Consider the following 26,615-nt stretch of genomic DNA (forward strand, 5'->3'; position numbering starts at 1 on the left):
CAATCTTTTCCTGCCATTTCTTTCTCAGTCCAAGATTGAGGCATTTTAAGATCATTCAGTTTTGCCATTTGGAAGGCTACTCTTCTACATTCTCTAGTGTTTAATCCATAAAACAAAAGAGCACAGTATTTGAAATAGTCGCCTAGGTTTTTTTCTTGTTCTACACTAAACACTCTGTTTACCTCATAGTTGGGTACTAATCTCATTTCGTCAATTGATCCTTTTTGATTATATTCAAAATAGTACCGCCTTAAAGTTGTAAACGGAATTTCGCTTACTTTTGAAACTTTTCGAATGCTTTCACCATTTCGAATTTTCATTATAGCTTCCCTCATGCAAACTGCGGTATGGTTCCCTCTGGTACGTGGTTTTTCAGCACGCGGCATTCTGTAAAAAAACTATTTTTGACAGGATAATGAATATTTTGCAAAAATATTGGTAGGTCCATTACACATTTTCGCAGTCCACAATGGATCATGATCCATTGTGTACTAGACGAAACTGAGCCATTGTGTACCATGACGCCATTTCAACTTCAATATGCAGTATAGCCATGAAGGATTATTCTATTTCGAGATATTTGTAACAAAACAATATCAATACAATGCTTGTTATAATACACCTACTAGTATTGGTTCAAAGCAATTGGGTAATTATGTAGAAAGGATACAATCTTACCTTGAAGTTCGAATATTATCACCATAAATAAATAATTCTTCTCAAACGTTACTCACATGGCCACAAACAAATACCGACTGGTTGGAATGTTTTCGTATAACGACAGGACGCGACGAGTGACAAAGGCAGAAGATGTTACTTTTCTTTTTGCACAAAGAACGTCTGATCCATAGTTGCCGCCCTAACCATTGTTACCACCCTGACCCAACAGGATGTTGAAGTTTTATTTTTATTTTCGTTTTTTTTCAAATAACTTTTGAAATACTGAACTTAATTAAACGAAACTTGGTAAAAGGAGGTTTTTGAGGTGTCGTATTCGAACCTGATGTTCTTATTGCTCTTACTCGTAGGGGGCGCCACCTACACGTCTTTTTCTTTTTTAAAGATTCATAACTTTTTTTGGGCGTACTTCTAGCACATTTTTCAGTAAAAAAATCGATTCCTCTATCATATCTATGTAAATAAGCTAACCTTGTTACTAGTCGCTGTAAGCAACCGTTTTCTAAATATTTGGACTTGAAAACTTCAAGTCGATTATTTGATAATCGATGCATGTTGAAGTTATTACGAATATTTTGTATTTTTCACCAGAATGCTTTGGTAATGAATTTGAGGTTTGTGAGTAGTTTTGGTAATTACATATTTTGTGACAGACGTTTTGTTGATGTTTCCGTAAGTAGAAGTAGAAAACACTTATTTTGAAAAAATGGATTATTTAAACAATAATGCTCATTTAGCCGATATGAATTTCGTTTATGGCCTTGCGGATGACAATGCCCGCGAAGCAAGACGTATTTACCAGGAGCGATTTCCTAATCGAGTACTGCCTTCAGCTCCAACATTTGCTAGTCTCCACCGTCGTTTGGCAGAAACAGGTAGCTTTGAGAGGGCAGCTGATATTATTGGAAGACCACGAGCAGTCCGAACCCCAGAATTGGAAGAAGCTGTTTTGAACGCTCTCGAGGAGAATCCTGAAACAAGCACAAGAGTAATTGCTGAAGCTGTCAATTCTACTCAGTCCACAGTTTGGAGAATTATCCATGATGAACAGTTTTATCCATACCATATTCAAAGGGTACAAGCTCTTTTGCCACGAGACTTTTCCCAACGCATTACTATGTGTCAATGGTTTTTGAGAAAATTGGCTGGAAATCCTCAATATTTAAGATATGTACTCTTCACGGACGAGGCAAACTTCTCCCGAAATGCTATCACAAACTTTCATAACAACTATGTTTGGACTGAAAAATGTGCTAGAAGTACGCCCAAAAAAGTTATGAATCTTTAAAAAAGAAAAAGACGTGCAGGTGGCGCTCCCTACGAGTAAGAGCAATAAGAACATCTCGAAAACCTCCTATTAACAAGTTTCGTTTAATTAAGTTCAGTATTTCAAAAGTTATTTGAAAAAAACGAAAATAAAAATAAAACTTCAATATCCTGTATCTTGGAAACGAAGCGTTTCCGGACATTTATTTATTTGGACAATTCATATTAGAATATTGTGAGGAGTCACCTCCTGAAATTTGTCAAAGTACTTTTGAATCACCCTGTGTAACACTCGATTTTATAAAATAGAATACGTGGCTAATATTCAAGAAATTTGTTGAATGTGTCCTCAAATCGCAAGATATCTGATTATCTTTCAGAACTACAGATGTGAAGTGTCATATTGCTAATATTTTATATTTGGTATGAAATATAACACTCGATCTTATAAAATGGAATATGTGGGTCATACTGAAATACAATTTGTGAAATTTGTCGTTAAATTGCAAGATACATGATTTTCTTTCAGAAAAATAGATGTGAAGTGTTGTATTACTAATATTTTTTATTTCTTATGAAATATCTTATACAATGGAGTATGTGGGTCATACTGATATACAACTTGTTGAATGTGTCCTCAAATCGCAAGATAAGTGATTCTCTTTTAGAAAAACAGATGTGAAGTGTCGCATTGCTAATATTTTATATTTGGCATGCAATATAACATTCGATCTTATGAACTGGAATATGTAGGTCATAATGAAATACAATTTGTAAAATGTGTCGTCATATTGCAAGATACATGATTTTTTTTCAGAAAAAGTGATGTGAAATGTTGTGTTACTAATATCTTTTATTTCTTATGAAATATCTTATACAATGGAATATGTGGGTCATACTGATATACAACTTGTTGAATGTGTCCTCAAATCGCAAGATAAATGATTCTCTTTCAGAAAAACAGATGTGAAGTGTCGTAATGCTAATATTTTATATTTGGCATGAAATATAACATTCGATTTTATGAAATGAAATATGTAGGTCATACTGAAATACAATTTGTTGAATGTGTCTTCAAATCGCATGATACATGTTTCTCTTTCAGGAAAACAGATGTGAAGTGTGCTAATATACTTTTGGCTTGGAGTCAAACTCCAAGTCAAAAGTATCATTTTTAAAATCGTTGTTCGATTTTGCAATAATCGCGGACCACCACTGTAAATCAGATAAAACTGTTTGTAACAAGAGCATGTTTGCCTCATAATTCGAAGCTAATGCCAACATTTTTTTCTCTTTCTAGTGTCTTGGTGTACATCCAGCCTTATTTAATGACTGGGCAGGCGGATATTATTGTGCCGATAAAAACAGCAAATATCCTGATTTTACAATGTTTTTTACTCAGAAATAATTGGATCATTATCATTTCTTTGATCATATCCCTTTTGGCCTCTGGAAGTTCGATAGTGAGTTTTTCGGTATTGAACAAAAAAACCTAAGAATAGACATGATTGACTTCATTGTCTAAGATGTGGTTATTCAGACATTGAAACATATCAACCGAAAGACATTGTCTCAATATAGTATTGGTTAATTTTTTAAAATTATTTCCTTTTGGCAAATCTTCGTGGCTGTGTCTTATAAGTTTTTCACTAATCTGGCAAATTTTAACAACATCAGATGAGGGATATATTAATCCGCCTTCAGTTTTTTGGGAAATAAGGGAATTAAGAAAATTCGCTTTGTTACCTATCAAGCCAGTAACACATGATTCACATTTAATTTTCATCGACAAATGTTTAGTAACAAAACCAGCTATATAGGTTACAATTTCTTCTGAGCAATGAGATAAAACATTGGTGTTCATGATATAACTATGTTCAGAAAAAATTGTTTCTAGTGATTGAGCTTCTTTTTCGGTTTCTTATAAATTGTCTTCCGTTATAATTGATATTGAACTATTTATTTGCTCCTCAGGAGTTTTATTGGTTGTACTTGAAACCGATAGAATAGAAATTTGTTCTAAAGGTAGACAATTACCTATGCCCCCACTTCTCACTTCCGTTCTTATAAGGAGACGTTTATATGCAGCCATAAATTGACGGGCGGTTGGATTATTGTTCCAACCCCCTCTAGAACGAATTGAAGAAAAAAAGAGTTCTATATGGTCTTGACTTATTTTATAGAGAGGCAAATAAATCAAAAGTTCTTTATGCCACACTATGTCATCAAACAGATCCACTGCACTTTTGAGATCTAAAAGAAAGCCAATAAAGCCAGTTTTTCTAGGTGAATTTATTATTTTTTCATTATTGGGAAATTTCAAAGCACAAATATATTCATTGAATTTCGCAACAAAAGCCAAAACTTCAACGATTTTGCTTGGGCACAAAGCTTCTTTATAGCCAGGTGCTTGCACAGTTCTCGAGTTTAAAATATCAAAAGCGGTGTCGATATATTTAATAAAACGTACTGTGCCTTCACAACCTTCAAAATCTTTTAATTTTAGTGTTTTGTTGCAAAACTCTCAAGGCGTCAGCAACCGATTTGCTGAGCAATTGCACAGCTAGACGAACCTTCATCTTTTGTTTGAAAAATGATACATGAGAATTTCGTAATTTATTCCCTAAATGAAGTCCTTCGCTTTTCTGCAATAGATGTAATCGACGAATATATTCCCAGTTAATTAAATCACCTTTATCATCCTTAAAAATTTTTAGTTCACCGATATCATTCCGTACCAATTTAAGCATATGACATGGATCATAGAATATATAAATTTTTCTGTCGAGGAATGTAAAGAATGGTTTCATATTTAACGGATCTGTTTGACAACCTGATAAATGGCACATTGCAATATTTGCAGCAGTTCCATCAAAAGTTAATGAAACAATTTTTATACCAGTTCCTTCTAAAAGTGTCAAGCACTGTGTAATAATGGAGCATTTCTGTTGTCCTTTTAAACTGTCAGTTAAAAAGTATCCAACTGGGATTTTCCAAGTACCATTTATATTAACCACCATGATTACAAATGCCTCTTTTGCGATATGATTGGTGTCATCATCCAAGTCTACCCCAAAATTAACATATCCAAGAAACTTTTTACCATCCCACTTCAAATGCTGTCTTATTGCTATTTCATCGATTATTAAAGAACATAAAATAGTTTTTTTGGCACTATTTCTGGCATACAATTTCAGGCAATTAATTGATTCGGTAGTAAACCCTGGTTCAGCATTAATTTTTTGGTACCACTTGCCAATTGTGCTACGATGAGGAAGGCAAGTATCAAAAGTTTTTCGTATGTAATCATATGCATTCGGAGAATAAAAGTTAATAGTCAAAGCAAATTTTCTCAATTCTTCACTATATTTACCTTTTTTGCCAATTTTTCGCATTAGGAGTTCTTTATTAAATGTGCTTCTATTTGCTAAAATATTAGACTGTTCTTTTGTGATTAAACACTTTGTTTCCAATAAACGAATCACTTGTTTCAATGAAACTATTTTCCTTTTGCTTCTTGTCAATGTTTGCTTTAATTGTTTGATTTTGACAGATTTCTCCTTCAATTTCCTTTTTGCGATTTGTAAGCTTCGCTTTAGTTTCTTTTTGCGGGGTGTATCTGTTTGCAGTTGAGCACTTGTTGATGGATAAGGTTCTGGTGTTTGGGGTCTAATTCGTTTCCTGTTTTTCTGGAAAATAAAAATTTGTTTAGTACACAACTCTCTTTATGGTAAGGTACTCTTAAATACTTTCAATCTGCTGAACAAAAAACGCATATTCTTTAATCTTTATTTAGCTGAAAGACATTGTCGACTGGCCTCTAAATAGAGAGTATCAATAAGGTTTGAAACATTAAGGTTATCAAATTGTTTTTGCAGTATACCTGTCTTGACTGAAGACTTGTAGGTCGTTCTGGGAAAATAGTGGGTACAGCTTCATTCAACAATTTCGTTTTTTTCCTCAGTTCTATAAAAATGACAGGTTTCAAAATGTTTTGAGCAAATACAATCGTTTTTTGATGGGGACCAGTTTGAAATCTTCATATTAGCTACCCAAATGGCCTGTCTATCTTCATTTCTAGGAAATCTGAAAAATGAAGTAGTACCGTAATAGCGGGTGGCTTTGGCCCATTTTGAACTTTATACTAATATTTGCCGGCTTTTAAAAAACCTGAATGTTATGTGATATGCACAAAATTTGAGTCTTGACCTGTTCTTTCAGTATAACTATGCGAAATTATGTCAAAAAAATCATTTTGTAAGAAAATGCAAGAAAATGGTGTGTGCAAAGTCACCCGCCGGAAGAGGGTGGCATTGTCCCACAACGTATTCAATACGATTTTGAAGCTATTATTACTGACCGAGTCAAAGCAACCCATCAGGCGTTTTCAGAAATACACAGTTAACCAAGGAAAAATTATTTTATTTATTTTTTGTCAGAAAGAAACATAAAAATTCAATGAACCAGAAACTCAAATGCGTTTTTTTTCTCAACCATCTGAATAGTTGTTTAAAACTGAATTTTAATTGTATTTTCACAAACATGGGAATGAGAATAAGTTGTCATCAAGTTTGGTTGGCTCTCCAATGGCATCCATATCGGCAATATGATGATGTACTCGGCAACTCACTTCAGGCCATCGCCAAGTATTTCCATCCCCCTTGATCATCATCAACACCCATCCGAAGCGGTTATCATTGGTTAAATATCCATCGAATTGTCCTGGTGAGCAATGACTTTCTTTTACAACCATTACATAATCTCCAATAGACAAAAATTCTTCGTTTGATTCAGATTCGTCCATGTAGCAAATACTTGAGTCAGAAGCTGATGTGTCTGAGAAATAATAGTTCTGTTTTTTGTATTTTCCTTGTAACTTGTTAGTAGATTTTTTCTGTAATCCACTGCAACCAGCTGTATTCATACTCTCTATGGTTATAGCAGGTTGATTGGTATTCTGGTTGTGCACATCCTCATTGATTGGTGTACTGCTATCGCAAATCCCTTGTTTCAAATCTTTTAATGTGTCAACTTTGTTTTCTTGTTAGTTTTTCGTCTCTAAAATCTTTGTAGCCTTTTTTATTTTAGTTCCATTTCCGTTAGTAGTTTTACAATTTGCTTTCTTTTTATTTGAAGTCTTTGTTTTTTATCAGGATTGGCAGTTTTTTTAGCTGGCGCTTTCTTTCCCCTGTTGACCTTCGCTTCTTCAATTGCTGCTTGTTGTTGTTCAAGGTCTTGAACACTGACACTTTTTCCTGCAACAACTTGAATTTTCTTTCTGCGCTTAACAGATTGTTCTGCAGGTTGCAGTCCCCTCTTTTCGGCTAAAAAATTCAGTACAGTATCGCTCACTTTTGCAGACACCGCTGCAGCATCATTGCATGGTACATTTGCTTTGTAGTCGGGAATTCGTTTCAGGACTGGCTCTTTATCCAGTGGAAAAATTCCGCATTTTCTGAAGCCACTTTTTAAATTGTCACCCCCTTTTAAGTCGACTTTTTCTACTAGTTTTTTCAAAAGTGTTGGGAATAAACTTTTGGGTATCACGCTTGTTTTTATATGTTGTGTTTTATAGTCAAATAAAAGATGTCTCCAAGCGACCTTCATAGGCCGAAAGTAAGCCACGTCCAATGACTGAGTTAAATGGGTGGAATTGGCAGGTAAGCAAATAAATTTGATGTTCTCGGCTTCACATTCTCGTACTACTTTCAGTGAAATATGTGACGATAAGTTATCGCCAATTAAAACTTTTTTTCCAGGAGTTTTCCTCAGGATGGGTAAAACCAACGAGTTAAATCAATCTTCGAAGCATGATGTGTCGAACCACCCGCTTTTGGATCTGTTATATCTAGTGCCATGAGGACCATTCTCTACCCAGGTAGACCACAATTTGTCAGACTTGTAGACAACATAGGGAGGTAGCATATCTCCTGCTGCCTTGCCACAGAACATTATCGATGTTGCAGACTTACTGAAGTTTATCACTCTCTCTGGATATTTCATTCCTCGTTTAGTTAATATTTTTTTCTTACCTGGGTCATCGCTGAGATTTGTTTCATCGTAATTCCATATGCAATCGGCTGGTACATGTTCGATTTCATTTTTCAGATGATCAAAGTAAGCTGTTATCACTGTTTCATTAACTTCGGCTCTGGAACGCTTTATATTGCTAGCAAACCTTTGCGTTAATATTGGGTTTCTGTTGAGGAATGTTTTTACCCAATCTTTTCCTGGAAGATTATTTGCAAATTTTTCTTCAGTGCGTCCTTCTCGATCCAGATAATTTTTCACAACATTTCGAAGATCTGTCTTGTCCAATGGAAATCCGTATGCAGATAATGTGCAAATATGGGTCGTTAACGCTTCCTCTTCTACTTTTGTGAATACTGGCTGACCACCATACGCATTTCTATGTCTGTTTTTTAATTTATTTTTGATTGTGCTAACTGGAATTCCGAATTCTTGAGAAGCCTTTCTCTGGGATACATTTCCACTTCTTACAGCTTCTACTGCTGTAGCCAAAGTTTCTTGGGTGTAATTGGCGTAATTTCTACTACCAAGCACCCGTTTATATTTCGATGGCATGTTTTATCTGAAAAGAGAGGTTAGGTTAGGTTAGGTTATAACAGTGTTTGAATTATTCTCAATCGAAAACTTCGGAAAACTAATGAAAGGTGAACATATACTAACCTTAATATCCTCAGAAAGCAACTAAAATCGTTGTTTGAAAAGCGAGTCAAAGTCACCCGAAAATCGATAAAAACAGCACCGTCTCTTAAAAACACCTGTTATCACGTCTCACTAATTGATTAAGACTAACGCTCTTCACAGGATACTACTAGTTTCATGAAGAATGCCGAGTGATTATACAACAGTCAATAGACCTAACAGTATTGATGGTTGCCTACAAAATTTTCCAGCTACGAATCAACTTGAGTAGTTTTGCTCCGCAAAAATATTCATTCTGATCTACATATAAAAGATAGTTCCAGCAAATATAGTGCTTTCAGCATAAAAAGAGTTTTCTAATCCCTTGACGGCCAAGTTCATGCCATAAGTCATGAATACTATTTTTCTTAGCCACGAGAAATTTTTTTCCAAAATTAGTTAAAGTCACCCTGCTGGGCCAAAGTCACCCGGTTTTACGGTATTTAATAATAATCTATAAAATTTTCTTGTAATATGAGTAATGTATTGCACAGATCATTTTCAATGAAATAGAAAAGAAATATTTAATTTGTCTAGGGTCCACAATGTAGTCATTATTTTTTTTCAATCAAAAATGTATCTTCAAGATATTCCAAATTTTCACTCGATCTGACCCTGCTATAAATGCACGCCTATGCAAAAAAATGGAACTTTCAAGGTGAATCTGAAGTCTATCATAAAATTATGAATGAAAATTCACAAAGTAAGCACTGAAATCTTCTTTAACCATAGATTATCCATCACTGAGTTACATACTTGAAAATCTAGACATTTGCATACATAGTTTTCACATAATATCCATGTTTGGCCCACTGTTCCTAAATGTACTGATGTTTTCTCACCTGTGAAATGATATACCGGTTTCCTTTTTCTCGCTATTACTACTACAATTGTAAGATGAGCACTTCACCATGTTTATACAGTATTCACCCACAAAATAGTTCAAAATACACTCAATAATTGCACAAAATCGAACAAGCACCAAGATCAATGTTTAGCACCAACAATATGGCGGCCTCTCGGAAATAGGTCACAAACTCGATTCGTACGCAGAGGTTGGCGTTATGTATCCCCTCTTTTACCTAATCTAAGCAATAGCTGGCTTGAGTAGCTTTGTAGAAACAAACGGCGCTACTGAAATCCCGAACGGGACCACGGTAAACTCGTCTAGCTTTCCGTCGAATTCAAATCGTAGATATTTTCGGTGGCTCTCGTCCACCGGGATTAAGAAATACGCATCTTTAAGGCTGATTCTCACTACACGTGCCAGGCACGATCCAGTCACGGTCAAGTCACGATCGCAATTTTTATAATGCATTCACACTGTCCGGTCAATAGTACGGTCGAAATCTCCAGACAGTCATGTTTTCGTGAAATACTTTAATGAAAATAGCCATTGTTTTGGATGAGGAAGAACAAATCTCACTTCCCAAAGCTCGACGATATTGGGTGCATCCTATCCTAAGGCAGCGCAAGAGAAAAGGAGAGTTTTCTACTCTATATAAAGAGTTGATTGATGATGAAACAAAATTCCACAGATATTTTAGGATGTCCCCTAACGAATTTCACCAATTACATGAAATTTTAAAAAGTGATTTGACCAAGCAGAACACCACGTTTCGGGAGTCCATTTCCTCTTTGGAGAAACTTGCTGTTTGTCTAAGGTGAGTAACTACATTAAGAAAATTTTCGTTCACTTTATTACCGGAGTATTTTTAAATTAAATAAATTCGGGGTTGTGTCAATTGAATAATGAAGAAGTTTTAAAAGTGGTTGTGTAATTGAAAATAAATTTATTTTGGTATATTAATGTTTAACACCAGAAAACATATAGTGTTTGTCAAACTCAACACTCATCTTAACTTAAAAGTAATACCTAATACATGGAAATATGAAATATAATATTAAGGGGAAAAAGTTTCCAATAATGAGGCGGCAAACGAAGCAACACTATCTGGTGGCGTTTCTTGTACTGATGATGCAGTAGAAGATGGTCGGGTTGAAATACTGGGGGATGTTGCAAAATATGATTGGTGTTGAATGGATGTAGTAGGGGGAATTGCAATACTATGTGTGAATTGTTGTTGAGTGAGCTGATTGTAGTTAGGTACTGATGACACCACAGAAGATGGTCGGGTTGTACTGTGGGAAATACCATCTGTAAATTGTTGTTGTGGAGTGATCTGGTAGTTTGTAGGTTGATTCCAATATTGATCCATGTATTTGGCTTCAATTTCCGTGATACTTTGGAAAATTTTTTGTTTGGCTAAAAATTTATCATAGGGATTGAATTTATTCACAGTCATTCTGATGGAATCAAAAAACACGTCCATTTCAGATTTGGGTTCTTCCTTTTTCAATTTCTTCTCCTCCTCTAGGATGTGCTTCATTAGAGTACTGGAAGCAGTTTCTGTAGCAGCAACAGGGATTTTCCTTTTTCGTAACACCGAACTGGATGCTTTTGCTATTTGTGGCGTAGGTGGTGTAGGTGGCTCTGAGATTTGTCTAAGCGTATCATTCTCATCTTCTTCATCCGCAATAAATGAAGGATCTTCATTTTCGCCCGTTACTGAGGTTATTCTCACTTTGTCTTTCATGTAAGCTCTGAGAAACTCCATATGATCTTCGTATTTCCACTTCGTTTGGAAAGAGGCGGCCTGTCCGGTCTTTGTTTTTTGACCTCTGATGTGTTTTCGAAATTGCGCACGAAGCGATTCCCATCTTTGTTTGCATTTTCGGGGATCTAAAAAAAAATGTACATTGTTGAGACAAATCTTATGCATGTCGTACCTATGAGATAATAGCAAATGCAAAATCGTACAATAATAACCTAAATATGGAGAAATAGTAATGAGTAGTACAAAATTTTTATTGTTCAGCTACTATTCGATTGCAACTTTTAATAGTGTATGTCAGGTTGTTCTATTCACTCTTTTCTCTTTTTTTTTTGACTTAAACATAAGTGTTTGTACTGATTCATTATTGATATATGGTAAAATTATATTTGTTTTAGATTTCTTGCAACCGGTGATTCATTCCAGACCATCTCATTTAGTTACCGCCTTGGTCATTCCACTGTTCATGCAATTGTACAAGAAGTGTGCAATGCCTAACCTAACCACATGTATTTTGCATAATTTTTTGCGCAACGGTACTTCAGTTTTGTCAGAAAGCTCTTCTTCAAGTGAACAGAATCAACCTATTTTTATGGCATTGCCTGGTATTGGTAACAATGCCCGACTAGAGGCATTTCAAGACAGAGAAAAATTTACTGCCTTCTTCAACTCTGAAGTGGGTTCGGTGTCATGGCAAAATGATAAAATATAACATATAATGTGTAATATTGTACGTAGCTATTTAATAATAAATTCAAAAATTTGTTTATATGCTTACCTGTTTTTAATGTTTGCCCTATTTCATCCCACAATTTGTTTTTGTGGGGTGTATCCATATATTTTCTGTGGGACATATCGTATAATTCCTCATGTTCTCGAACCAATTCAATCATTTGCTCGTCCATTTTGCATGCGACTTGACCGACGATCGCCGTTTCGTCATTCACACTGAACAGGCATGGTCAAGTCCGCCACGTGCGCGACGGTCTTTGATCGCCCCAGAAATGATCGTCACGATACTAGACCGCGGCTTGTCTTGACCGTCCCGTCCAATGTGAATTAAAGCATTGTTTTACATTGAATGTGATTCCAACGGTTTTGACTTGACCGTGACTGGATCGTGCCTGGCACGTGTAGTGAGAATCAGCCTTTAAGGTCGATTGTGGACATGAAATTGTCTTTTTGAAGCATTCTCTAGACTGTGCGATAATCTACCGTTTTGAAGTGCGTTTTTCTTATGAAACCGTTCAACTGCTTCAAGTTCAATATGAACCGTTTTTTACCCATTTTTCTTGTCGGCCAGGAAAGTTCTGGAGATAAACTGTTCTAGATTCATTTTGCATTCAACAATGGCGCCTATAGAGATAAGTTCTTCAACAGCCATTTTAAGTTGCAAAAATTCACTTGAGGGATAATTAGTTCCGACAAGGGCTTGGCCCTGCCTTGTTTTTTCGGAAAATGGGATTTTTAAACCGACTACTCATGATAGAATCATTGGGTTAGAACTTAGAAGAAATAAATATTTCTTTTCTATTTCATTGAAAATGATCTGTGCAATACATTACTCATATTACAAGAAAATTTTATAGATTATTATTAAATACTACTTCATTTTTCAGATTTCCTAGAAATGAAGATAGACAGGCCATTTGGGTAGTTAATATGAAGATTTCAAATTGGTCCCCATCAAAAAACGATTGTATTTGCTCAAAACATTTTGAAACCTGTTATTTTTATAGAACTGAGGAAAAAACGAAATTGTTGAATGAAGCTGTACCCACTATTTTCCCAGAACGACCAATATTAATGAAGAGTCAAGTCAAATTCAGCCAAATCGATATTAAAGGTCCAGATATTGGCATATCTTGCTGTACTGTTTTTTACTGGTGATGGTAATATATGAACAACATCCTTCTTTGGAACATAATTGTGTTCTTCAGTTTTGGAAAATTTATGTATTGCATTGTGTCGTTTGAAAAAAACCATTTCATACCCATCTGGGCTTTCTTCAATGATTTTTGCAACATAGTGTCGAAAAGTTGACATTGTTTTTCCATATATAATAACAATACAACAATCACCTACTTTGGGCTCATTTTCTTCTTCAAGTCCGTTGATATCTTCAAGAGAATCAGATGATTCGTCAAATTCTATGATTTCCTCATCAGATGATGAACTAGATTCCAAGACTTTTTTCTTGATGTTGTTTCGTTTTATCGTAGCTGAGGCACGTTTTTTCTTTTTGTCTTCGCGAATTCGCGCTTCCTCTTCCAGTTCTTTTTTAACGGGAGCATCAGTTAAAATCATTGATCGTCTTTTTTTGCGTGCAGATGTGTTTGTTTTCCGTGGTGCAGCTTTGGGATAAGGGCGTATTTCTTCGGGGGTAATACATTTTGATGGTCCAGCCTCGCAGTTTTGAAGCAAATTAAGATGAAAATACTGTTGATCTTGCAGTTGACTGTTGTCCGTCGGTGTGCCATTTGAAACATTTCGAGTTTTTGGTTGATCTGGGGAACGGTTTTCTAAAATTTGCCAATTTTTTTCTTGCACCGGGTCTAAATTTTGAGGCTGATTGACTGGATCCGATCTATCAGTAACATAAGAAGATGCAAAGTCAATATCAGAAAATATCTGATCATCAAACGGTTCTATACCAGTGGCTTCAAAACCCTACAAATGTTTTTTGGCGTGAACGCTTGAGGAAACGCTTCTCCAACTAAACCTGCTACATCATGTATGGTGATAGGCCTACCAGGATGATTCACCATCCATTTATCACAAGCAGAGTTATAAAAATTTTTAAAAGGTCCAAAAACACTGACGTCCAAAGGCTGTATTTTATGGCTGCAATGGGGAGATAGCGTTAACATTAGAATGCCGTTTTCTTTGGCAAAATCGAGTGCCACAATGCTTAAGTGACTCTCGTGATTATCTAGGAGAATCAGTTTGGGTTTCTCTCTAGTAGGCCTCTCATGTTCTGCAAAATGTTGTAAAAGTGGTAAAAACAACGAGCTATTCATCCAGCCTGTAGGTGTTGCAATACCTTTGCTTCCTGGAGGGGCACCATGTAGCATGTGTTCCTTGAAATGAACCCGTGGAAAAATGAGAAATGGAGGAACGAATTCTCCAGTAGCTCCAATAATACCCACCAGAGTAACTAGAGTTCCTCGCTCCGCTGAAGTTACTTGGCCGACATTCTTGTTACCCATCTTGGTTGATATCTTTGGAGGTTTATGAACAGTAGTAGTAGCTGTCTCATCTAGATTATAAATATCGTGTGATTCCAAGTTATATTTAGTTCTAAGCTCTCGCAAATTTTTAAAAAAAGCTTCAATATTCGTTTTATTAAAACTAGTTGCCCTGCTTAAACTGATTTGTTCAGGAGTTCGTAATGTGAGCTTGTACCTTTGACGAAATCCAAACAACCATTCTTTACCAGCCATGCCCTTTTCCGACCAACTTTCAGCAAAACGTTTATTGTTTGCCACTGCAAACTCATAAGCCAGAATACGAACTTGTTTACTACTCAAACCGTGGTGAATGTCAGAGGCACGTAAAATGTAATCTCCAAGCATGATTTTTTCTGCATGTGTAAAAACTAATAAATGTTAATTTTTCGGCCGAAAGTTTACTGAATTTGAATCAACATTTCTGCTTTTATCAACAAATCGTTTTAAAATTATTCGTGGTATTTCAAATCGAGTCGAAGCGCTTCTCACAGAACACCCTTCTTCTAAAACTACTCTAACAGCGTGTTTTAGCTGTTTTTCCGAGTAAGACCTCTGATTAGTAGTGCGCTTTCTAATTCGTGGCATTGTGCATGAATTCTTCTGAAAAGAAGAACAATCAAAGTTATAGGGTCCGAGTAAAGTAAGTGCAGGTTAACTGGACATGGTTCACATAACCCCACATTAGTACTGTTCAGTTAACCTCACTTATTGTTACTTCGCTAAATGCAAAAATTAACATCTCTATTTCAATTAGAAAAAACAACTACAAATACAAAAGAATAGTAGATACTTACGTCTTTAGGTTGCCCTATAAAATATAAAGATTGTGGCGATAAAACGAAAACAACTCGAAATTCGGATTTCACTATGTCAGCCCAAAAAAACCCAACTTGAAATGAGCTTCCCACTGACAGTTTTATGAGAATATTTTCATAGTGAGAAGTAGAGACCTGTATACTTGATCAAATAGTAAGAAAGTAAATTCTGCTATCTGTCAAGAGATGGCTAATATTGTGAGCTGTTCAGTTAACCTGTATGTCCAGTTATCCCCATTTTACCCTAGATTATTTAAGAAGAAATTAAAATGTATAACAATATGAACTAATATAATTCTTACTGGCAAGTAACACTAGACACAATACAACAACACAAGCAGAGAGTATTAGATGGCTAAGTGAAGAATATGGTTTTTAAAGCGGGATACTGATAAAATGAAGATTTGAAAGTTATTTGAAGAGTTAGCCAATCGAAGAGTTCTGGGAATAAAGCAATTATACGAATAATTGAATCTGTAAAAACAAACGTAAAACGTTTGCACCGGTCTAGTTGAACGACTGGGGACATTTTGGAGAACAAATCGGTATATAATTTGCCTGCGTCCCATAGTGGCTCCAATAAGTTATCTCTCGTGTTGTTAGAATGTTTTCCTTGTTACGGAGGACAAGGAAAACTAGGCACAGGGCAGTTAACCCGCGTCCGACTTGAGTTTGTATGTATGAGTAACAGACATCTTTTTTTTAGGGTGCTTGACATTATTTGCGACAATTCTTGATTGACTTCCTGAGGATGCAATTCCATATCAGATAGTGGTATATATTTTTTCTTGAGATCTGTCAATGCATTTTCTGAAAGGCAGTTTTCAATTGGGTAGTGTTTATATTTTCTGTTTGAGGGTCTTCGCTTAGGATAGCTAGAAAGTCTTCCTCCAATACTACGTCATTTTCTAATATAAGGGGCGGTGTGCTTTTCGTTCCCGTTTGTTGAGGTTGCGGCGTTGAATCTCCAAGGATACACTCGTCGTGATCGTAATTTGGTTATATTCGCGAATATCGCACTTCGGAATGAGTACGACATGGTATTCGTAAAGTGATATCTATCTGAAGGCCTGGAGGTGAAATAAAATATTTTATATTTGTTATGAAATATAACACTCTATCTTATAAAATGGAATATGTGGCTGATACTGATAGACAATTTTTTGAATGTGACCACAAATCGCATGATACATGTTTCTCTTTCAGAAAAACAGATGTGAAGTGTGTCAATATTTTACATTTGTTATAAAATATAATACTCGATCTTATAACATCGAATATGTGGGTGATACTGATAGACAATTTGTTGAATGTATTCTCAAATCGCAAGATATCTGATTATCTTTCAGAACTACATATCGACTGTTTACTACCAATACCTCCTATATGCAAAAACCAGAATTTTACAGGAGGAACAAAAACGTTAAAAAAATTAATTTAATAATTTTTAAGTGCAAAGTTATTAGAACATTATTCATTAGGGACTTATTTACTCTAAGTAAAACAGTTTTTATGTAATTTGTAGGAAAAAACAAATTTTAAGGTGTTTTTGTAACATAGGAGTTATTGGCATAATTTTCATGTCAGATAGGAGGTTATTTTCACAAGTTAATAAAAGATAGGAGGTGTTGCCATAGCTTTTATTGAAGATAGGAGGATTTAAATAAAATACGGGTATAAACTAAAAGTTTTTATTTTAAATTAGGCCTAATATATATATATATATATATATATATATATATATATATATATATATATATATATATATATATACATATATATATATATATATATATATATATATATATATATATATATATATATATATATATATATATATATACATATATACCTACATATATATATATATATATATATATATATATATATATATAGTTCCTGTAAATGTTTATATTTTGATTTTTGAATTTGTTAAGCTGTGTATAATTAAGTATTACTTCGGATATTTTCTTAGGCCTTAAGGATAGTGCTTTCCATTCATCATCAAATGGCAATTTGTATTGAATTATTCCATCTAATAAGTTATAATGTAAAGCACGAATATCCGTGACTGTAGGATCATTAGCTTTCCTACCTGGACGAATATTTGTATACTTCAAAAAAGAAGTTTTTGAATAGTCTTTGAAAAAGTCGTACCCTAATTTCACAACTTCGTATGGGGATGATTTAATTCTTGCTTCTCTGCTGGCTAAAATATAGTCACTTGGCATGTGAATGTCTCTGTTTTTGAGCTTCCGTTCAATGCAGCTGTGAACGAAGTCATACTCCATTTGAGTGTGACCTCGTTCAAGAAATTCTTGAGTTACAGGAATCTTGTTTTTAACCATTTTTCAACAAATCAGTCATTTCATTTAGAAAATCATCAAGATAGGAACGAAGTGGTTTGGGTGTACATGTACCACAATAAATACCGACCACAAAAGGAGAAAATTTAATATTTTTGATGAGACATAAAATTGTCCATAGTTGTGTGCTATTACTGTGAAACAATGGTAACCCGTCTATATTAAAACTTAGTTTAATATTTTTCTCAATAGAATTATATTTGGTTAAGTCAGCAAGTAATTTTTGCATCCCAAATTTCAAACCAATATGGATATATACACCATTATTGTCTAGATGTTTTTCTATTGTATGTTTTGATGGTGTGTGAAGTAGAGTTCGGCAATCTAACGGAAGTTCTGGATGATATGGATGAAGAATATGTAATAAATCTGTTACATCAGTATGCGATATCGTACGTTTTGCACTTGCCCAAATAGCTAATTTTGATTGCAAATCTGAATCATTAGTGGTTAGATTATTTCTTGTTTCACTAGAAAGTAATGCACAATCCGAGAATTGACAATAATCTATTTCATTATTAGAAGACAATTCAGATTTTTCTGGTAATTCTACAACTTTATCTCCAAGAATGCTATTTGAACACAGAGGAAAAGACTGGACATTATTATTATGGGCATTAGGTGCCTCAGAAATATGAAAATTATTAGTTGACTCAGAAATGTGAAGATTATTAGACGCATTTTGTATCTCATTTAAAATTGTCTGAACACCTAATGTTACTCTCCTATAAAATTGTCTTTGACCTACGACACTTTTTCGTTGCATCTCATGAAATTTCACATCTATTCTTTTCTCATCTTTTTGTTCAGTCTTTCAGGAGCATGCTTCAGCCATACTTTTATGGAATCTTCAATATCTTTTTCTGTTGCCTTGGGGATGACATGTTTAACAGAATCTGCAAAAGTTTTTAAATTAGAAAAAGGTTAAGAATGACCAGTGATGAATATAAGAATTTGGTACTCAATCTCACCTATAATCAATTTGTTGAGCCTCAAGTTTGAGAAGGCCTGTTTATTTCTAGAGCCACAAAAATTGAATGAACAAGATGCGGAATTTGTTGAAATTTGCCTCAGAATACGATTCGTACATGATGAAGTATCCTTCCCACCTAATGATAGGAGGTACGAGTTTTAAAAGAAAAATTAATTCAGTAAAATTTTCTACTACACCTTGACGCATTTTTATTACCAAAGCACTGAAATTTTCCTTCAAGGATAAATATTCTTCAAGTTTTATAACATCATTTGTACTCGTGCAGGGTAAATCTATGGGTAACTCTGGCAAACCAAAGAAAGTGTAGGTTACGTGATTTCGATTATCTGTCCCAATCAAACCAGACTTCAAAAAGTTCAATATTTCTTTGTTCTGTTCTTTAATGAAGACCAAATTTTCTAGAATTTTCCTTTGTACTAAAAAAGAAAAAAAAATAAAAATTTCTGTAACACATTGAAACTTATCAAATTCACCTGACTGGTCAGCATTATTCACAAATAGATCATCAGCAATTGTAGATTTTGATTGACTAAGACGTTTCTGTAATGCTTCATTTGATGTAGAACATGTATTTCCAGAGCCTAATGACCAACTTACTGGGGATTGGCTCTTTTGATTCCATCCAAAACTCTTTTTATCATTTGATGATACTAATGTTTGAGAGCAGCTGGACATTTGGCTGTGAGCACTCAACTCTTCAATGGGCCTTTTTACAGTCTTTCCTGCAATTGTAATAAATTTCATTATAGGGCAAGTTAGAAATAAATACAGACCATCCAGTTAACAAAATACAGTGAAAAATTACAACCTTGACAAGCTTCACTTGGTTTGGGAAGGTTGCTAATTCTAGGGAAGAATTAAAAATATGACTTAAGCCCATATGACACGGTTCAGTTTTTCATGTATTTTCTGAAAGAGAAACTGTAAACAGATTTTACTGTATCGTGTAATACAGAAACACAGATATTGATTCAGAAAATATATGAAAAATAGAACATTTTCTATTTTTCATTCAGATTATCTTGGAGCGCATGCGCATAACATATGTCAATGCCTTTTTAGGGTTATCTGAGTTTTTATGACCACAGAAGAACTGTTTATATACGTGCGTTGTGTTTATGATTTTGATAAATATCGGTGTTTTGAAAAGGTAATCAATATAATGTAAAGTGCATATAATATTACTGATATATTTGCTATATCTCCAATAGGCTAATCTGTCGTTAAAATGGTTTGGTCGTCTGTACATGTTAGTACTTTGATTGAAGAATACCAGAAATACCCCTGCTTATATGCTATTAAACATCCATTATACCAGAAAAGAAAGATGGAAAAGGCCATAAAAAGTGGAGCTGGTGTAGATTGTGTAAGTATCAAAATTCTAGAATATAGAAATAGAAAATATTACACATACTGTGCTTTTTTTATAAAGTGATGATGATATATTTCAGGTTTATGTACCATCATTATGGTATTTTGAAAAAAATAGTTATTTGACTGAACATGTGACTCCAAGACCATCAAAGTCAAATCTAGATGCTTGCGAAGAACAGGAATCACATAACGTCCTTTCTCCTATAATACGTGAAAGAAAAAACAAAAACACTATTCACATCGTAGAAGACGTACAGGAATATGAAGATCAAAATAACCTCTCACAGATTTCATGTGATGATGAAACAAAGGACAGTGAAAATGAACAATATGAGGAAATTATTATTGAGACAACAATGGATGTAAGTAATTGCATACAATGCCCAGTACTGGCAGAATTATGAACTTGAAATATCATAATATATACAGTGTATAAACGCCAATTGAAATGAATACATTATTTCGGTTACTGTACATATTTAAAAGAATAATTTGACATTCTTCAAGTAAAAAATGCCACCCCTATATTCAACCCCCCTTCGATATGACAGGGGTGGCATTTTTACATTGAAGAATGTCGCATTATAATTTAAATTTGACATGTTCCGGATTTTTTCTAATTATGTACAGTTACCGTATATGTGAAGTAATTAGTATTTTAAAATTTCACTCATTTCAGGAGGTTCATGGATTCCAGCAGGAAGATAATAATTTTCAAAACCAATCTACTCCACAGAATAAAAAACAAAAAATGAACAAAAAACCATCTGAAAGTGCAGAACAAAATGTAATGAAAGATGCCAGTAAAGCACATAATGATATAACTAATGCTATAAAATCTGCATCACAAGAAACTAATTCTGCTGAAGATATGTATGGCAAACTTGTTGCTGAACGTTTGAAATCCATCACAGATCGCAGGAAAAGAGTGAGGGCACAACAAGACATTGATGCCATTTTATATCAGTACCTCATTGATGACTGATTCATTGAAATCCATTGATAATAATTTTAATCAACGAATGTAATGAATAGTATCTATAGAAATTGTAGTTTTTAGTTTTTGTTATAGATTCTAAATTTTATACAACCATTTGATGGATAGATATTATGTATTTTAGTAATTTTGTTTTGTTTTTGGGGATTTTGTAAATAAAGTATTTGAAATGAAATCAATGAACTTTAATGAATAATATCAAGTACATGTAATGAAAAAGTATAAGGAAACTGTGTTGGTTTACATAAATGATTGTCTGCTCATGATATGTCAATGGTTATATTTATTTATTGCATCTATCTGCCAAGGTACTGCTCCTTCAGACATAAAATAAGCCATGAATTCATCCCTCATATGTTGAGCAAGTTTAGCTGACCTATTTCCTCCTTGGTGATTTTGTAGACCTTGCATTCTCTTTAAACTATCTTCAAAAAAAATATCCTCATTACAATTATCAGTAATTGATGTTTTGATCAGATAATTATGTACACAGCAACAAGCAAGTGTGATTATTTAACTTCATCTGGATTCAAAGTAAGTGTTGTTAATAATATTCTAAACCCATTACTAAAAGCGTTCTCCACTACCCTACGAGCTCGAGATATTCGGTAGTTGAAAATACGCTGCTCAGTTGAAGCATTCCTAAAGGGAAATGGTTTCAGAATTCTTCTTGTCAAGGGGAAAGCATCATCTCCAACTATGGTATAAGCGACAGGAATATTTCGTCCTGGTAGTGTTTGGTCTGGAGGAAAGTTTAATTTATTAGTTTTCATGAATCTGCATGAAGAACTATCCCTAAATACTCGACCATCACTAATGCGACCATTTACACCAACATCAACATAGGTAAATGAATAGTTTGCATCAACCAGTGCTAGCAAAACAATGCTATGATTTCCTTTATAATTATAATAAAAGGAACCAGCACTTCTTGGTGGTCTGAAGTTTATATGTTTTCCATCCAATGCACCTAAGCACATTGGAAAATTCCACTTTATATGGAACTCGTCAGCCACCTTTTTCCATTCATCTGATGTAGAAGGACATTTCAAATACTCTTCTCTCAACCTTGAGTAGATAGCTTGACATACTTCTGGAATAATTTTACTTATAGTACTTTCATGAATACGAGATGCATACATCAATGAACGATAAGTCTCCCCAGTTGCTAAGTATCGAAGAGTTATAGTCAGTCTGAAAATTTAAAAATTAAAATCTAAACATAATAGAATTTGTGAAACAAACCTCTTTTCTGCTGAAATACATTCTCTCAAATTTGTATCCTTTTAAGAAATTGTATCTTTAATTTTGTTCAATAGAAAAGTGAACTGTTCTTCATTCATTCTCATAAAATTAGTATATGATACAGGATCTTCAGTAAGGAGTTCATTTTTCAGCATGTTGAGAACTCCTCGTCCCTCATTCCTCCTTTGCAGCCATTCTCGAGACCAAAGTTTTCTTTTCCTTTTCCTATTTCTTTTTCAAAATAAATAAGCTGGGAGTAGTAATAACTACTGCCGAACTACAGATCATTAGATATTGTTGAAAGGAGACCATTATTTTTAAGTATACCATGTACAATATTATTCCTAACCTTACTTTGATTTTACCATGACATATGTGACTATGATTTGACATCTGAATGGGATCCATTGGACATGCCTCTGGTGAGAATATCTTGTATAATGTCACACAGCATATATTTTCGCACATAAAATCATCCATTTTATTATTGATGATTTCCTGACTACAAAATTGATTCATTTTATGAGTAAAAAATTGAACCGTGTCATACGGGCTTTAGAATAGACAATAGAGAATGGATATGTTTTAAAATTTTGGCTGTGATGTTAAATTATCTGTACCATTATTTATTTTTAATTTTGAAGCTAACTTTAATTACTTCTTCTTCACTGATTGGATAAAAGAATATGGAGCTGGGAGATAATTTTGAAGGAAAAAATTGTTTATTTCACATAAAAGTCAATTTTCTACAATAGGAGCAGAATTAACAAAATTATCATTAAAATTATTAGCTAGATTTACGTATGACAGTTGCAGTTTTGACTGTTGATTTATTATTCACAGCGTTAATTTATGTTCAAGGTAGTTTCTGATTTGTTATCACTTTGCCCTATCTGACTATTAAAAAAGTCACTTTTTGTTTTATTTTGAATATATGATTCTCTGTATTCATTGTAGATATTTTTGTAAATTGTATTAATTTGGTCTGAAGACTGTAATAAAGCTTACTTTTTCATTTGTGCTCTTAACCTCCTCATTACAATATAATGTGATTACGTCTAACTGTCATTTTAGGCAGGTTAAATGTAAAAACCAAAAAGATCCTCCAATCTAGAGAGAAATATGCTTTCAAAAACTACCAAAACATATTATTTATATATAATATAAAATTAATAAATAAAATTAGTCAATAAAGCAGGGCTGATTCCCAAATTGATAATATTCCACTTTTAACAAATCTTTTACCTCACATTTCATCAATCCAGGACATACCTGTATATGAACTTTTTTTGTGAATGAATATTTTCAAATTACTACCTCAAGTGTGTACGAAATTCATGCCATTTACCTTATCAACATGCCTTGCAAATGAATACAATGGAGAAAACTAACTAACCTGGTATCTTCTTAATAAAACATTTGGGTGGCCTTTCATGTATTTCAGGTTCCTCATCATCACTACTTTCGATAACTAGATGCTTGGGCTTCTTCACCTGTCTGCGCCTGGTATGGTAAGTATCATCCCCTTTATTTATATCACTGAATTCTTCAGCAAGTTTCAGTTTACTTTGCGCTGTTTCGAAATTTTCTGAAAGTGGAAAACATTATGTCCTTAAATTATTTTCTCAGAAGAGATAAAATGTCATTTTGTATAAATATATCGATATACAACACAAACAAATTAAAGAACAGTGTATGCATACTATATATGGTCTTAGTTCTTTTGGTATTAGTTATGATTTTATTATCTAATTAAATTGGTGGTACATTCTTGAATATATATATATATATATATATATATATATATATATATATATATATATATATATATATATATATATATATATATATATATATATATAAGGGATCTACTGAAAAAATGTAGGAGTTTTAATTTCATTCACTAGCAAATAAGAATGTATATACTACCTACCAGTTTCATAGAATTTTCTTTCTATGGAAAACTTATCCCAATCGGACGACACACCCGAGAGATTTCGCACAGCTCTACAATATTCCTGCAATGGCGGCCAATACATATTCTGTTTTTCTGGCGTATACCACTTATCTAAAATAATAGCTAAGCTGCCATCATCAAATTCCACTACCTGATACATTATGAGGGATAGTATGACCACTACTGGCACTACACGAGACCACATAAAAAACTATTTCTAGTTAATTATTACCAATTATTTTAATGAATTCAAACAGAGCACAACAAACACCTCACAAAACAAAAACCTAAAACTGTGAAACGTGAAACTGTAAATGTGCAAAGGTAAGGTTGACATCGTCGGCACGCAGGGGGGCGCTGACGATCGTGCCGTCGACAATCAGATGTTCAGGCCGACCAATGAAATAAAGCTTTTTAAGCGCTCTCTTTTGAATTCGCATCGAGGAATGAGAATCGTTATATATATATATATATATATATATATATATATATATATATATATATATATGTGTGTGTGTGTGACGTCATATTGACGACATATTAAGGTCGTCAAAATAACGTCATTTTGGGGTCACATGACGTCAATGACCATAAATGACTATATATTGACGTACAAATGACGTCAGCTTGTTACCTGGGTAATTGTCTTGCATCAATTCCATGTCTTCAACATTCTTTGATTCATCATCATCGTCACTGCTGGTATTTCTAATTGTAGACGTTTGAACGTCAGTTACAGAATCGTTGTTGCTTTTTTGAATTTCTGCTTATTATAGGTCACGATTATCGGGATTAGCGCCATTTATCGGGTTTTTATTGACGGGAAAGGAGTCATCACCAGTCTCTTGGCTATAACACTGCATTTCAGTTTGCTTTACAACACTGTCTCCATTATAAGCATCAGCTGTCTGTACATCAGTAAACAATCTGGTATCACTATTTTGAAGAACGAGACTTTCATTATTAAGCTCAATTTTATGTGGCTCACAACCAACATACAAGATCTCGACATTGTTGTCAACATCATAAATATTTAGCGAATCTTGGCAATCAAAATTATTACAGTCCTGAAGGAATTCCAGCGAATTTTCTTCGTTCTGCTGTGTAACTTACACAAAATTAGTTTGAGAAGGCGTCGATGAAACAGATTGGTCTTCAAGAGATGCATCTTCTGTCTCTTTTCTTACCATGCGAATAATTTTGTCTTTTCTCGTATACATTTTGATCTAAAATAGAATACAACAAACTCTAAGTGCCGTTTCACAAAGGACCGATGATCAGCACTGACGATCGGTCGCTACCGATCATCGGTCGAATAAAATTCTTTTCACATACGACTGATCATCAGTCGTCAACATGTATGTGAGAAGTACACAGCATCGCGTTGTTGTTGCTTTGTGCGTGAAAAGGTTGATAGAAAGGAAAAAAAAGAAACGAAACTCCAGAAATATTTGGGTTCACCCTTTATGTCTACAGAGGCCAATAAAAAGTGCTTTCGTAACCCTTTATTCAAATTTGCGAGAAGATCCACGTAAATTCTTTATGTATTTTCGGATGTCCATTTCTTCGTTTGACAAACTGCACCACAAGCTAGAAAATGATCTAAAATTTTCAGATCGTATTAGGGCTTCAATTTCTTCAGTGGAAAGATTGAGTGTAGCACTAAGGTAAGCTTTTTCGAAAATAATTAATATCTAGGTAATAAATATATAAGCATTGAATTATTTATAATATTTTATTGATTTAAATGAAAAAGTGGATAAGTAGGTCTTTCAAACACGCGCGATTTTTCGATAACGACGGCGCAGCCGGAGTGCTCGAAATAGAGCAAGTGTTTGAAAGACCAGTTGTCCACGAATACTTTACGCTATTTTTTTATTGGTGCATTTTGAAATCATAAATACTGGTATTATTACTACAAAAACGGAAATAAGAACTGATAATGTAATATGGTTGAATTCGTGTGCCGACATCACCATACCTTTTGTTGTCATGGATATGAGAAAAACAGAAATAAATTTGCAATTTGACGTTACAAGGCACATAATGCTGTCAGATCAATGATCAAAGAGTTGTCATTTAGACTTCACATTTCTCGAGTTGTTAATGTTTACCATGGTAACTTTAAAAAACGCGGGTTTTTGAAAGTCAGAATTAAACACGCTAGGGCGTGCTTTAAACGGGTAAAATGGGGTATCAATAAAAATATATATATATATATATATATATATATATATATATATATATATATACATATATATATATATATATATATATATATATATATATATATATATACATATATATATATATATATATATATATATATATATATATATGTATATAAAATCTAGAAAGGTTAATGCAGTC

At 33.9% G+C, this 26,615-nt stretch overlaps 5 protein-coding genes and 1 long non-coding RNA gene across 9 annotated transcripts; 1 reads left to right on the forward strand and 5 right to left on the reverse strand.

The window, feature by feature from the left end:
- Positions 1-6,049: 6,049 nt before the first annotated feature.
- LOC141482963 (uncharacterized) lies at positions 6,050-9,070 on the reverse strand. Its single transcript, XM_074177007.1, has 2 exons — positions 8,635-9,070; positions 6,050-8,536 (listed from the first exon to the last, which is right to left on the reverse strand). The coding sequence occupies exon 2, from the start codon at positions 8,527-8,529 to the stop codon at positions 7,741-7,743; it is 789 nt and encodes a 262-aa protein (XP_074033108.1). The 5' UTR covers positions 8,530-8,536; positions 8,635-9,070; the 3' UTR covers positions 6,050-7,740.
- Positions 9,071-10,144: 1,074 nt separating this feature from the next.
- LOC141484632 (uncharacterized) lies at positions 10,145-12,178 on the reverse strand. The gene is made up of 3 exons (XM_074179689.1): positions 12,046-12,178; positions 10,808-11,395; positions 10,145-10,149 (listed from the first exon to the last, which is right to left on the reverse strand). The coding sequence occupies exons 1-3, from the start codon at positions 12,170-12,172 to the stop codon at positions 10,145-10,147; spliced, it is 720 nt and encodes a 239-aa protein (XP_074035790.1). The 5' UTR covers positions 12,173-12,178.
- Positions 12,179-13,915: 1,737 nt separating this feature from the next.
- LOC111516826 (uncharacterized) lies at positions 13,916-14,842 on the reverse strand. The gene has a single exon (XM_023172929.2). It carries the CDS (start codon positions 14,840-14,842, stop codon positions 13,916-13,918), a length of 927 nt encoding a protein of 308 aa, XP_023028697.2.
- Positions 14,843-17,659: 2,817 nt separating this feature from the next.
- LOC141482965 (uncharacterized) lies at positions 17,660-24,483 on the reverse strand. 4 transcript variants are annotated; one of them, XM_074177028.1, is made up of 4 exons: positions 24,222-24,483; positions 23,685-23,876; positions 19,146-19,394; positions 17,660-19,088 (listed from the first exon to the last, which is right to left on the reverse strand). In XM_074177028.1, exons 1-4 carry the CDS (start codon positions 24,448-24,450, stop codon positions 18,697-18,699), a joined length of 1,062 nt encoding a protein of 353 aa, XP_074033129.1. In that variant the 5' UTR covers positions 24,451-24,483; the 3' UTR covers positions 17,660-18,696. The 4 variants fall into 4 exon arrangements, with proteins under 4 accessions (XP_074033129.1, XP_074033126.1, XP_074033123.1 ...); XM_074177025.1 differs by having other exon boundaries at positions 17,660-18,574; positions 18,650-19,394; XM_074177033.1 differs by having other exon boundaries at positions 18,928-19,088; positions 19,270-19,394.
- LOC141482976 (uncharacterized) lies at positions 19,743-21,031 on the forward strand. Its single transcript, XM_074177045.1, has 4 exons — positions 19,743-19,822; positions 19,884-20,038; positions 20,124-20,408; positions 20,726-21,031. Exons 2-4 carry the CDS (start codon positions 19,901-19,903, stop codon positions 21,029-21,031), a joined length of 729 nt encoding a protein of 242 aa, XP_074033146.1. The 5' UTR covers positions 19,743-19,822; positions 19,884-19,900.
- Positions 20,670-23,297, reverse strand: LOC141482978 (uncharacterized). The gene is made up of 2 exons (XR_012465829.1): positions 22,289-23,297; positions 20,670-22,237 (listed from the first exon to the last, which is right to left on the reverse strand). It is a non-coding gene; the product is annotated as an uncharacterized lncRNA (long non-coding RNA).
- Positions 24,484-26,615: the final 2,132 nt, after the last annotated feature.

Source organism: Leptinotarsa decemlineata, unplaced genomic scaffold (genome assembly GCF_025532065.1).
Source record: "Leptinotarsa decemlineata unplaced genomic scaffold, Ldec_3_MD MMD2_P_RNA_scaffold_14, whole genome shotgun sequence".
Lineage (NCBI taxonomy): Eukaryota > Metazoa > Arthropoda > Insecta > Coleoptera > Chrysomelidae > Leptinotarsa > Leptinotarsa decemlineata.